This window comes from Pogoniulus pusillus, chromosome 7 (assembly GCF_015220805.1).
Source record: "Pogoniulus pusillus isolate bPogPus1 chromosome 7, bPogPus1.pri, whole genome shotgun sequence".
NCBI classification, from domain to species: domain Eukaryota; kingdom Metazoa; phylum Chordata; class Aves; order Piciformes; family Lybiidae; genus Pogoniulus; species Pogoniulus pusillus.
In genome coordinates, this window is record NC_087270.1 from 5,702,699 (window position 1) to 5,716,552 (window position 13,854).

General features: G+C 45.2%; 1 protein-coding gene across 1 annotated transcript; it reads right to left on the bottom strand.

Annotated features, from left to right (window-relative positions):
- Positions 1 to 813: 813 nt before the first annotated feature.
- Positions 814 to 12,698, bottom strand: ANKRD66 (ankyrin repeat domain 66). The gene is made up of 4 exons (XM_064145759.1): positions 12,577 to 12,698; positions 12,315 to 12,475; positions 10,422 to 10,650; positions 814 to 1,311 (listed from the first exon to the last, which is right to left on the bottom strand). Exons 2-4 carry the CDS (start codon positions 12,451 to 12,453, stop codon positions 1,131 to 1,133), a joined length of 549 nt encoding a protein of 182 aa, XP_064001829.1. The 5' UTR covers positions 12,454 to 12,475; positions 12,577 to 12,698; the 3' UTR covers positions 814 to 1,130.
- Between the last annotated feature and the right edge of the window lie 1,156 nt (positions 12,699 to 13,854).

A 13,854-nucleotide genomic window follows, 5' to 3' on the forward strand; every position in this document is an offset into this window, starting at 1 on the left:
TGTCTGAAGTGGAAGTTTCACAATGAGTAAAATGATAAAAGCTGAAGCTCACTGAAACTTTGCTATTAAGGGAAAAAAAAAAAGTAATTTGCTCTGTAATTCATCACTCCAGTTGCCAGTGTAGCTGATACAGATGTTCTATCTAAGGAAGACATCTGCCTCAAAATTACTTGAACTAATTCACTATGAATTGATTATTGCTGAGATAATTTAATTTACATCATCTTGGAATTCAGTTGAAGGCAACAACAAACCTGATACATGGGCTAGCTGCAAAAGGGCAATAACAACACTGCAAACCTTCTAGAAAAGCTTTGGTATCTCCTGCCTGAAACTACTTCTCTGCACACTATGGACACACTATGGCTGTGTCCTCTGTAAAGTTGTGAGCTCTGTCACTGCCTTTGCTCTGTAACTAATGTGGCAATGTGTTGGTCGCTTGATTTTAACCAGAGCTTGTGACTCACTTCTAAAGACAAAGAGAGAAATGGCTTTGGGGAGAAAAGCCCATGTCCCACACCAGCATTATATGTCCTCTCTGCCCTACTGCATGCATAGAAGTTTTTTCCTCTGCTTTGTGTCAGTGCTCCCATTTCCCCCTTTTGTTGGGCCCTAAGTAGACTATACAGGCTGTTAGAACCATTGGTGCTCTAAAAGGTCCACAGTGACATCTTTCCTTCTGCCAGAAGGAGGAAATACACCCTACTCACAAGGAAAAGACAGGCAACACCAGAGGCTACAAGCCCCCATAGTCCTCTTGACTCAGGGCCAGAAGCAAACAAGCAACCACCACAGACACCACCAGAGCAGAACCACAGTCCCAGATGCTTTCATTAATCAATCAGGAATAGAACCATTTCTGTTACTTCTTCTAATCTAGACATTCCTGTGACTTGGAGTATTAACATATCTAAGCATCTTCAGCAATTTAGAGATATTTCAGATCTGGTACATACAGACACACAGACAGACGCCCTTGTGGCTGTTTTCTGTTAAGAGCAGTATTCAGAGTACATCACAAAGGTGAATTCTCCTGCTCGCCCACATTCCACCCCCTGAAGCATCTGAAGTCTGTCGGTGCCTTCACGTTTCACTGCAGGTTATCTGTGGCACCAAACAGGGAGGGGACACTACTGCTTCTTCCTTTTTTTCTGACTTTTCTTTTGAGTGGAGGATGTGTAATTCTCCCAGGAACATGGTGGGTTTTTTTCAAGCTCTTCTTTCTTGAGTTCCCAGTCTTCATCTCTCTGGTCTAAGGGGATTCCTTTCATTACGGCTGTCCTGCGATAGTTTCTGCTTTCCACTTCAGCTCTGGGAAAGAAAGCAAGAGTGAATCTTCAGCTACTGAGCACAGCACTCAGTCATGAGTGGCTCATCTAAAAAATTAGCAGATCATGCATTCACATGGCCAAAACACTCTTGTCTGCAACACCTGAGAAAACCCTGGGGCTCATCCCAAATATAACAGCATTCATGCAGCGGTTTAAGAGCTAATGCTCTATTTTGATTCTAAATTATAAACAAGAGAGAGGAACTTTCTGGACACTCTTTTTAATATAGACTGAAGGGGCAGGGCATTGGTTGTGAAAAGAAGGCAGAAGGGCTCTGCAGTGGGACCTTGACTGCCTGGACAGATGGGCAGAGTCCAATGGGATGGGGTTCAATAGCTCCAAGTGCAGGGTGCTGCACTTTGGCTACAACAACCCCATGCAGAGATACAGGCTGGGGTCGGAGTGGCTGGACAGCAGCCAGACAGAGAGGGATCTGGGGGTGCTGATTGATACCCGCCTGAACATGAGCCAGCAGTGTGCCCAGGTGGCCAAGAGAGCCAGTGGCATCCTGGCCTGCATCAGGAATGGTGTGGCCAGCAGGAGCAGGGAGGTCATTCTGCCCCTGTACTCTGCACTGCTTAGACCACACCTTGAGTATTGTGTTCAATTCTGGGGCCCCCAGTTTAAAAGGGACATTGAGATGCTTGAGTGTGTCCAGAGAAGGGCGACGAGGCTGGGGAGAGGCCTTGAGCACAGCCCTAGGAGGAGAGGCTGAGGGAGCTGGGATTGGTTAGCCTGGAGAAGAGGAGGCTCAGGGGTGACCTTATTGCTGTCTACAACTACCTGAAGGGAGGTTGTGGCCAGGAGGAGGTTGCTCTCTTCTCTCAGGTGGCCAGCACCAGAACAAGAGGACACAGCCTCAGGCTGCGCCAGGGGAAATTTAGGCTGGAGGTGAGGAGAAAGTTCTTCCCTGAGAGAGTCATTGGACACTGGAATGGGCTGCCCGGGGAGGTGGTGGAGTCGCCATCCCTGGGGCACTTCAAGGCAAGGTTGGACGTGGCACTTGGTGCCATGGTCTAGCCTTGAGCTCTGTGGTAAAGGGTTGGACTTGATGATCTGTAAGGTCTCTTCCAACCCTGATGATACTGTGATACTGTGAATAATAATGATAATGTCTGTACCATTCATTGGTTTGCTAAGAGGAATAAAAAACAATGCATAAACAATTTCACTTTCTTGGCTCTCGGGCTCTGGCTCTGTCACTGTTCCCTCACCTTTCTGACTCCTCCACATCGTGCACTAACCTTTTACTGGTAACACATGAGCCTTGCTGCTTTTCTGTCTGGGGGGACAGAACAAAGTGGCATTAGCCCCTTCTGGACTTTCTTTGTCCAGGGGGAAGGACTGGATTTCTGTATTATTGCAAATAATCGTAAATACATGTCAATATATCTTGTATATATGCTTGTAAATTTAGCTTGCAGTAAAATACAGCTTTATCTTACTTTCAAGCCTCCTGAGCTGAGTTTTATTTGGGGTGGGGGTGGAGGGAGGTGTAATTTCCCAACCCACCACAATTAATCACCCCCAAATGACCAGGTGCTCACTGAGAGCTGTGCTGAGAAACCCTCAATGAGGATCTACACATCGTTGGAATCAAAATTTTAACCATTAAAAGCTCCCAAAGAGTGAACTTGTGAACTTGTCTGCTATTAAGTAGACTTTAGCATGTTTAATATGACTGTACATGGCATATTAACTCACTGCAATCACAACACTTCCCTTTCCTTTTCTTTTTTACTGCTCATTCAGTAGTGCTAGAAATTCTTAATGACAAAACATCAAAGCTGAAGGTATATTTATAGATGACCTTTTAACCCCAGACATTACCTAGGCCTAATGCAATTCAGCCCTGAAATTTTCCTAAACTTTGCATTCAAATCCAGAATTAAACATGACAATTCATCCCAAACACAAATCCAGGCTGGGCAGTGAGTGGCTGGAGAGCAGCCCTGAGGAGTGGGACTTGGGCGTGCTGGTGGACAAGAAGCTCAACATGAGCCAGCAGTGTGCACCTGCAGCCTGGAGGGCCAAGCAGAGCCTAGGCTGCATCAGGAGAAGTGTGGCCAGCAGGGCAAAGGAGGTGATTCTCCCCCTCCACTCCACTCTGCTGTGACCCCACCTGGAGTACTGCATCCAGTTCTGCAACCTCTATTACAAGAGGGATGTGGAGATGCTGGAGCATATCCAGAGAAGGGCCATGAGGATGCTCAGAGGGCTGCAGCACCTCTCCCATGAGGACAGACTGAAAGAGTTGGGGCTGTGCAGTCTGCAGAAGAGGAGGCTCCCAGGTGACCTTCCTGTGGCCTTCCAGGATCTGAAGGGGGCCTAGAAAAGAGCTGGGGAGGAACTGTTTAGGATATCAGATAGTGACAGGACTAGGAATGGCCAGGGGCCTAGGAAACAATGTGGATTAATCAGAGAGACAGCAGAGAGGCTAGAGAGAGAAATGCAGCTCAGGCAATGCCCCAAGAAGACGAAGAAGGACTCCCTTATCTATGTTTGGATTCTTGTTCTTATACCTCTCAGCAAGCCTATAAGTGAAGTAGACATCAGCACTGTTATCTAATCCTTCTCATCAAAACATTCTAGCTAGCTTCAAACTAGCACATTCTGAAATATTTTTTCCTATCAAGAGTTGGTAGCATTTAGCTTGCAATCTTTACACATGCTTGGCTCCATCACAGTCAAAAAGAAGTGATCTCAAACTGAAAAAAGACAGCTCCTTTTTGTATTTTGTAGGCACTAAGGAATCTTCTTCTAGAACATTGAAAAGATTGAATATGCCCATGTTCGAATCATGGAATCATGAAATGGCTTGGGATGGAAAGGACCTTTGAAGGTCATCTAGTCCAGCTCCCAAGTGTTCAAGTCACTGAAAGTTCCATTCATTGCCAATGGGCTGAGCTGTGTCCTGAACCCTGTGTGGTGTGGCGAAGCCACAGAGACCCCTCTGCACTCTCTTACTGCCAGCACCTGAGCAAAGGGCTGCCCAGGGAGGTGGTGGGGGCACTGTCCCTGGAGGTGTTCAAGAAAAGCCTGGATGAGGCACTCAGTGCCATGGTCTAGTTGACTGGCTAAGGCTGGGTGATAGGTTAGAGTGGATGATCTTGGAGGTCTCTTCCAACCTGGTTAATTCTATGATTCTATGAAAGACACCCTAACTGAATGTCTTTTTCCAAGAGAAGACCAATCCTTCCCTCCTACTGCAGAAGCCTGATTGTGTAGTTACCTGAGCATTTAAAGAACTCTGACAAAATACCAATGAACACCAGGATTTTTTTCCCCAGTAATTCAGCAGCTTTGTCACATCAGTGCAACACTGAGAGCACAGAGCAAAGCCAGTGGCTCCACATAGATGTGCTGCACAGAGCTGACTTACTAGATAGACAGACAGACACGTACATAGATATACAGATGCATGCACACAAATATATGTTTAAGGGATGGTCAATGTTCCATGTCTGACAGCATTTGAAAAGCATTTGGACAATGCCCTTAATAACAGGGTTTAACTTTAGGTCAGCCCTGAAGTGGTTGGGCAGTTGAACTAAAAGATTGCTGTAGATCCCTTCCAACCAAACTATTCTATCCTACTCCTATTCTGTTCTTTTCCTTTAAGTATGTGCTACCAAGTGTCTTTCTAGACACTTCTTTAATAAATAAATATATATACTCACATAGAATCATAGAATCAACCAGGTTGGAAGAGACCTCCAAGATCATCCAGGCCAACCTAGCACCCAGCCCTAGCCAGTCAACTAGACCATGGCACTGAGTGCCTCATCCAGTCTGTTATTGAACACCTATATACCCTGGGCTTAGACAGCAGGAGCCTCTGGAGTTCTAACACTCAGCAGTTTGTAGAGATGATGGTAGCAGACACGGGCCACAGATGTCTGTGCCAGCTCAGCACCATCCCCAACAGTTCTCACAGCATGCAGGGTGAAGCCCTTCTCATGCAAGGGGAAAAAATCTAAAAAAAGGGGGGGATTAAAAAAATATGCAAATCATGAGGGCCACAAAGATGATTAGAGGGCTGGAGCAGCTCTGCTATGGGGACAGGCTACAAGAGCTGGGCCTCTTCAGACTGGAGAAGGGAAGGATTTGAGGAGACCTTATAGCAGCCTTCCAGGTTCTGAAGGTAGCCTACAGGAAGGCTGGGGAGGGACTATTTACAAGGTCTCTTGTAATGACAGGATGAGAGGTAATGAGTTTAAATTGGCAGAGGAGAGATTTAAATTAGATGTTAGGAAGGAGTTCTTTACAGTGAGGGTGGTGAGACACTGGAAGAGATTGCCCAAGGAGGTTGTGGCTGCTTCCTTTCTGGAGGTGTTCAAGGTCACCTTCAGCAACCTGTTCTAGTGAGAGGTTTCCCTGCCTATGGCAGGGGGTTGGAACAGGATGATCCTTGAGGTCCCTTCCAACCCAGACCATTCTATGATTCTGCAACTCTAATGCTTAAGGTGACTCATGGTGACTCTGTAAAGATAATTTTCATAGAATCAACCAGGTTGGAAGAGACCTCCAAGATCATCCAGGCCAACCTTGCACCCAGCCCTATCCAATCAACTAGACCATGGCACTAAGTGCCTCATCCAGGCTTTGCCTGAACACCTCCAGGGATGGTGACTCCACCACCTCCCTGGGCAGCCCATTCCAATGCCAATCACTCTCTCTGACAACAACTTCCTCCTAACATCCAGCCTAGACTTTCCCCAGCACAACTTGAGATTGTGTCCCCTTGTTTCATTGCTGGTTGCCTGGGAGAAGAGATCAACTCCCACCTGGCTACAATGTCCCTTCAGGGAGTTGTAGACAGCAATGAGGTCCCCCTTGAGCCTCCTCTTCTCCAGGCTGCACACCCCCAGTTCCCTCAGCCTCTCCTCATAGGGTTTGTGTTCCAGGCCTTTCACCAGCTTTGTCACCCTTTCTGCAGAGGTCCCTTCCAACCTAATCCATTCTATGATTCTATGGTTCTACTCTATGTGTTTATTATTCAGAAGCAGCTGCATTTTGAAGGCTATTTTCTATCCTTTGCATGTCCATGCAAACCTCAGTGAGTGGTACTGATATACTGTAGCAGAATATTCCTAATATTTACATGTTACTAATATTTACATGTTGATATATGTACAATTTACATGTTGATGCAACCATCCCCCAGCACAGACCAAGGGCTTAGCTCGGGCAGGTAGAGTATGCTCATAGAGCCATGAGCACCTGAAGCCAGACCCAGAGGGCAAGAATCATAGTAACACTAGAGAGGGCTGAACTGGGATTTAGGAAGGATTTGGATGATTATTGCCATTTTAGATATGCATGCCAGCCCTACAGCTGGCACAGGTCATTATGTTTCAAATTGTCTTCTCGCTCTTTTTGCATGAAGGCAACTATCCAAAACAAATGGTGATGCTCTGTAGCAAAATATCCATCACATTTACATACCAGTACCACAGACACCATGAGCAGAGGGATCAAATCCTCACTGCAGCAGGATTTGAACTAAACGATCTTCAAAGGTCCCTTCCAACCCAAAACATTCTAGGATTCTATTATTTTCTGTCTGCAGCACAGGACAGTACTGCATAGCTCATACCAGAGCTGCAGAACACTGTCTGACCAGAGATACTACCTCTGCACACCTAAAGGAGTAGAAGATAATCATGATTATACTAAAAATGCCTGCAATTCCTCCCAGATAACTCCAAGTTTGCTGAAGAGAGAAGGTGAAACTGCTGCATAAGGGGACAGTACTGCATAGCTCATGCCAGAGCTACAGAACACTGTCTGACCAGATACTACCTCTGCACACCTAAAGGAGTAGAAGATAATTTCGGCTCGAGGTGAGGAGGAAGTTCTTCACTGAGAGAGTCATTGGGCACTGGAATGGGCTGCCCGGGGAGGTGGTGGAGTCGTCGTCCCTGGGGCAGTTCAAGGCAAGGTTGGATGTGGCACTTGGTGCCATGGTCTAGCCTTGGGCACTGTGGTAAAGGGTTGGACTTGATGATCTGTGAGGTCTCTTCCAACCTTGGTGATACTGTGATACTGTGATAATCATGATTATACTAAAAATGCCTGCAATTCCTCCCAGATAACTCTAAGATTGATGAAGAGAGAAGGTGAAACTGCTGCATAAGGGGACAGTACTGCATAGCTCATGCCAGAGCTGCAGAACACTGTCTGACCAGATACTACCTCTGCACACCTAAAGCAGTAGAAGATAATAATGATTATACTAAAAATGCCTGCAATTCCTCCCAGATAACTCCAAGTTTGCGGAAGAAAGAAGGTGAAACTGCTGCATAAGGTGAAGGCATTCAGTGTATTGTAAATTCATGGGGTGAGTCAGGTCAGCACATGGCTCTGAAAGGCAAGTTTTCCACTTTAAATTAGTCATTCACCTCAGAAAATCCTTTATCAGCAACTCGAGTCACTGTAGGCTGTTGCCTAAGTGGCTCAGACCAGCACGTCAATCTGCCTGCCATACACACTGCCTGTCAGCATTATTAATATCAGCAAGTCCAAACATTAACTAGAAATGCCAAGTCTGCCACTAAACTATGTCCCTGAGCACCACATCTACACATCTTTTAAGCTCCTCCAGAGACAGTGACTCCACAATTTCCCTGGACAGCCTGTTCCAGTGTTTGACAACCCTTTCAGTGAATGTTTTTTTTCCTGATGTTCAATATAATAATCCCCTAGTGCAACTTGGGGCCACTTCCTCTTGCCCTAAAATGACAACATTGAATAGCTCAGCAATTGCTCTAAGTGATTAATCAAGCAGAACAGGCCTGCAGACCTTTCACTCTTCGGGGAAGATAATATTTACCTCTTCTGATGCAGGAACTAAGCAAGCCAAGACCTAGGAAAAAGTATAAAGAGAAAATTCATCTCTGGAAGAAAATGCCCTGACAGATCTAAGCTTATTCCAGCTAGGGTCTCAGTAGTAAAAAACCTAATTACCAAACCTTAGGTATCAGTTGCTTGTTTGAATTCCTTTAAACTGAAGGTCTAAGGGCAGTAAGAGCTAACTCTTCTGTGTGGAAGGAATTGGAATAAGAGAGTGGTAAGGTTGCAAGGCACTTACGGAGATCATCTAGTTCAGTGCCACACTATTCCCTCTCCACACATCCACGCAACTCCCCCAAGCCCCTAGCACAGGAACATGTCCAGGAGGGTCTTGAAAGTCTCCAGAGAAGATCTGACAGCCATTCTGAGAAGCCTGTTCCAGTGCTCTGCTGGAAAGCAGTGCTCTCACAAGAAAAGGTTCTCCTTTGAGGCTTCCTGCATTCTAATTTGTGCCTGCTGCCCCTTGTCGTGTTGCTGGCCACCACTAAAAAGACTTTGGGTCCATTTTCTTGTCCCCAACCCTTTAGATACTGATAAGCACTGAGAAGATTGCCTCTCAGTCTTCTCTTCTCCACACTAAACAGCTCCAGGACTCAGGTCTCTGTCTTTTCATGTAAGAGAGATGCTTCATCCTCCTCAACATCTTCCTACCCCTCTGCCAGACTCTTTTCAATAGTTCCCTGTCTCTTTTGAACTGTGGAGCACGGAACTGAACACAGTACTCCAGATGTGGCCTCATTAGGGCAGAGTAGAGAGGAAGGAGAGGATCTCTCTTGACCTGCTGGCCACACTCTTCTTAAGGCATCCCAGGACACCATTTGCCTTCCTGGCCACAAGAGCGCACTGCGGGTTCACGGTGAACTTGTTATCCACCACAACTCCCAGCTTCTTCATGGGGCTGCTTTCCAGAAAGTCAGCCTCTAGCCTGTAGTGGTGCATGCAGTTATTCCTCCCCAGGTATAGGTGCCTATGCTTGCACTTGTTGAATTCCACCAGCTTCCCTTTTTCCTAGCTCTCCAACCTGCCCAGGTCTAGCTGAATGTCAGCCACTTCTCCCAGCTCTGTATCATCAGCAAACTTGCTAAGTCTACACACTGTCCCTTCACCCAGGTCCCTGATGGAAACATTGAACAAGACTGGACACAGTGCTGATCCTTGGGGAACACTGCTAGCTACAAGCTTCCAGTTAAATACTGCACCACTTAATGCAAGCCCCTGAGCCCTATTGTGATGGTTTGGGTGTTCCCCGCCCCCCCCCCCGCCCCCCCCCCCCCCCCCCCACCTTTAGAAATCACCCAGACTAGTCTCAGCCAGCTCTGGGAATATAAATGAAGCTATTTATTTACAGCTAGCACAATATACAAGCAGATATTTACAGTATAGACAGTTATAGACAGAAATAGACAAGGGAAAAGGTAATACAGAAATAGACAAGGGAAAAGGTAATACAGAAAACACAATTCCCCTCCCAGAAACCTGAGTCCCCAGGAGGAGCTCTCAACCACCCCTGCACCTTCCCCCTGCCCCTCTCAACCTTACCCTAGTCCCAAGGAAGAATAGAGGTTCAGCCAAGAGGTTAAGAAGCAAAGGTGAGTGGAGGGTGTGTTAGAGAGATGCAGCTCAGTCAGCAGCCCAAGGCAGAGTGAGACAAAATGGTGAGAGTGTTATCTAATGTTTTCCTTTCTGCTTCAGCAAGACTCTGAGAGGAGTAGGCATCACCACTGTTTTCCTTTCACAGCCTATAATCTACTTTTTCTCACCAAAACATTCTACCCTGCTTCGAACTAGCACACCTATCATTCAGACACTTCTCAGACCATCTGACTCACCACCTAACCAACATTTCCTAAGCTAAAAAGCCAAATGATAGACACACATTAATGTCAACTGCTAAAGGGCTGTTCTTAAACAATTCAGCCTGTGCATTCAGTATTCACTACTGTAAGGAGTCAATACTTCTAAGTTCTTGCTTTCATTTTCATGGTCATATCCTTATAAAGATGATGTCATGAAGTGATCATGATTTTGAAAGCATACCAAGGCATAGAAGGCAGTGAAATAAGTGAATGAATGGTTTCCCCATGATAGAGACTCATATTTGCCTATCTGCTGCTTTGAGATAGGCTTTAGGTGGAAAGGTAAGTATTGGTTCTGGACCTCTACATAGCAGGCAATTGAATTTTCATTGCCAGGGCCCTGTCAGCTGCTGTAGTGGAACCAGTTATCACTACTCACGTTTCTAGGAACCTGGAGCAGTCTTGGTGACCATAGATTTCTGCAAGCCTCTTGGGCGTGTCGCCGAAAAGGTCAGCCGCATCCATGGCAGCATGCAGGGAATGAAGCATGCGAAGCACCCCCAGCCTCCCCGACTCGGCAGCAAAGTGAGCTGGGGTCCAGCCCACATCGCTCCGCAGGCAATGCCGGGCACCATGATCCACAAGGAGTTTGACCAGCTCCAATTGCCCTTGTGTTGGGCAGCAAAATAAGGAGAGAAGACACACCTGCATTAATCTTTAGACGTCCAGGATGCAGAAGACAGCCACACAGCTGATTATAATTCCCTCAGTCATGTACCAATAGGTTCCACGTGTGACCTGGCTATTTCATTTATCAGACAAATGACACTCATTAGAAGCTGCTGAGTTTATATTTTTTTCCAAACAAAACTGCTTCCAGAAGCATTTTACAACAAAAAACAATAAAAATGAAAAGCTTTCTACTAATTTTGGAACAGCACATCTCAATTAGTCACTGATCAATTGGCTATCAACTACTTCAATCTCAATTAGCCACTGATCAATTGGCTACCGACTACTTCAATCTCAATTAGTCACTGATCAATTGGCTATCAACTACTTCAATCTCAATTAGCCACTGATCAATTGGCTACCGACTACTTCAATCTCAATTAGTCACTGATCAATTGGCTATCGACTACTTCAATCTCAGTTAGCCACTGATCAATTGGCTACCGACTACTTCAATCTCAGTTAGCCACTGATCAATTGGCTACCGACTACTTCAATCTCAATTAGCCACTGATCAATTGGCTACCGACTACTTCAATCTCAATTAGTCACTGATCAATTGGCTATCGACTACTTCAATCTCAATTAGCCACTGATCAATTGGCTACCGACTACTTCAATCTCAATTAGTCACTGATCAATTGGCTACCGACTACTTCAATCTCAATTAGCCACTGATCAATTGGCTACCGACTACTTCAATCTCAATTAGCCATTGATCAATTGGCTACCGACTACTTCAATCTCAATTAGCCATTGATCAATTGGCTATCGACTGCTTCAATCTCAATTAGTCACTGATCAATTGGCTATCGACTGCTTCAATCTCAGTTAGCCACTGATCAAATGGCTATCGACTACTTCAATCTCAGTTAGCCTCTGATCAAACGGCTATCAACTACTTCAATCTCAATTAGTCACTGATCAATTGGCTATTGACTGCTTCAATCTCAGTTAGCCACTGATCAAACGGCTATCGACTACTTCAATCTCAATTAGCCACTGATCAATTGGCTACCGACTACTTCAATCTCAGTTAGCCACTGATCAATTGGCTATTGACTACTTCATTGCTTTGTTTTAGTTTTTATTTCAATGCAAAATTAAACTTAAACATTAAAAAAATGGAAATCCTATGAGCAGCTTTACTAGACCAAAGGTTTGTTTAGTAGCAGGTAAGTGAAGCTGCAAGGGAAGGTGCCTCACTGTGAATACAGTGGGCTTGTCTTTCTGCTCATTTGTGTAGATGTATATGAGAAATAACTCCTTTGATCTGTATAAAGTCATCTCTTAGAAAACTGATGTGAAGGACAAGCAGACAAGCTGCAAGTACATCTTATGTACACTGCAAATTTTCACGTGACAAAAACCACCCCCACAAACGTTAAAAAATCACTTTGATGGCATCTCTGTAAATTATTTTGAGGCAAAGCTCCCATTTAAATTGGTATTTTTAATCTTTTTTGGCTTACTGAAAGTAACATTATCATATACAAGCTGTGACTATTCCCAGCATGAATTGCCATCACGGTAAGATGTAATTACAATCAGTGCTCATGTCACCAGTTCAGAGAGGTAACAGAGCACAGGGTGCGCTTACCTTTAGCAGCAGCCCAATGCAGTGGTGTCCTGTCATGCCAGTCAACATCCTTGTGATTTGGGTCACAGCGTCCTGACCTCAGAATTTCATCCACTAGGTCATAGTCCCCCAAAGCCACAGCTTCGTGGAGCTCTGTCATGCTGCACACTTACAAAAGGTGCCTGGTAAAATAAGGGATGGTTGTTTAGTGAGTGTTCTCTGATGTATCAGCTCCAGTCAAGAGGATTTTAACAGATCAGACAGGATTAAAGATGATACATGCCCTGTAAGAAATGAAGGTTTATCAAAAAATAAAGAAATGAGGCTGGGGGAATTATAATTTATCTTCAAACCAGTGATCACAGATTCATGGTGACCTCTGTTTTGCAGTCATGGAAATCTGGAGCAAAGCATAAGCTTTTATATAAAGGACCTGTAGATAAAACCACATTGTGTTTCTCAAGGATGTTGCTAGACAACAGCCAGTTCAGTCCAAACATTTGCCAGGGGTCTATTGGTGCTCACAAACCATGGAAACTGGCTCCTCCCTTGCCAGAAAACTAGCTCTTGTCCTTGCTACAGGTCTGTTATTTGCAGTGTTTCACTGCAGTGAGAAAGAAATGACTGTGCAAGTACTTCCTGATGTCCTTTGGTGCAAAACCTCATCTCCATAGCTGTGTTTTGCATCTTCCAGTCCCATACAACAGCCTTCCATGAAAAAACTCAAGCAGTCTTTTGGCCCTTGCAAAGGTGTAGATGTCAATGACTCTATCTGTGCTAAGAGGTACTTCCCATCTGCCCCACTAGCAGGGAACTTAAGCTGTTTGCAAGGCTCGCTGTGCTACCCTATCATCCCGAGGATGGAAGCACTGCAGTATTTTCTCATCTGGCCAAATCGGTGGGAGAAAACTTTCATATTCCTGCATCAATATCTGGTCTTCAGTTAATTAATTCAGATCCCTTCAGAAAACAGCACAGGTTTAGAATTTGCTCCAGCATTTGCATTGCATTTACTTCATGGGGTAATTTTTGCAGACTGAAGAGTGTGATTTCCATGTTCAGCATGTTGAAAAAGACCAAAGTTGGAGCGAGGTGGGTGTGGGGGAAGGCTTGCAACCCTAGAGGGATACATCCTGGAAGCCAGAAGCGGAGTGGGCCATTTCCTTACTCCTAGCTCCTACAAGTATTCCAACCACACCCCAAATCCACAGGGGAAGGACATACCACCATCACTACCCTGCTTTCTTGTAAGAAAACAATGAGACACAAAAATCAGAGGGAATCACAGCCTGCTTCAGCAGGTTCCATGGACTGTGAGCATCAGATCCAAGAGAAAGACTCCTATCTAACTCCTACTGTTTGACTCCTGCACATCTGGGAATATTCAAATATATTAAAAAACACAATCAACTTTTTAGCTCCTCAGTGGACCATAAAAGTATTACTGGCTTCATCATGCCACCATTGCTTTAAGCACTAATGCAGCTCCTCCTCCACCTCACTGCCTCTAACCTTGAAGAATCTGCTCGATTAGATAAAACAGAGTTTGTCAGAGTTGCTG

What these genes read in the sequence shown, in the direction of transcription:
- ANKRD66 (XM_064145759.1), bottom strand. Translation starts at nt 12,453, where the DNA reads ATGACAGAGCTCCACGAAGCTGTGGCTTTGGGGGACTATGACCTAGTG. An exon ending in GCATTGGGCTGCTGCTAAAG is followed by an intron (nt 10,651 to 12,314) that starts GTAAGCGCACCC and finishes GCCCAACACAAG; the next exon opens with GGCAATTGGAGCTGGTCAAA. An exon ending in TGCTCCAGGTTCCTAGAAAC is followed by an intron (nt 1,312 to 10,421) that starts GTGAGTAGTGAT and finishes TTTCTTTCCCAG; the next exon opens with AGCTGAAGTGGAAAGCAGAA.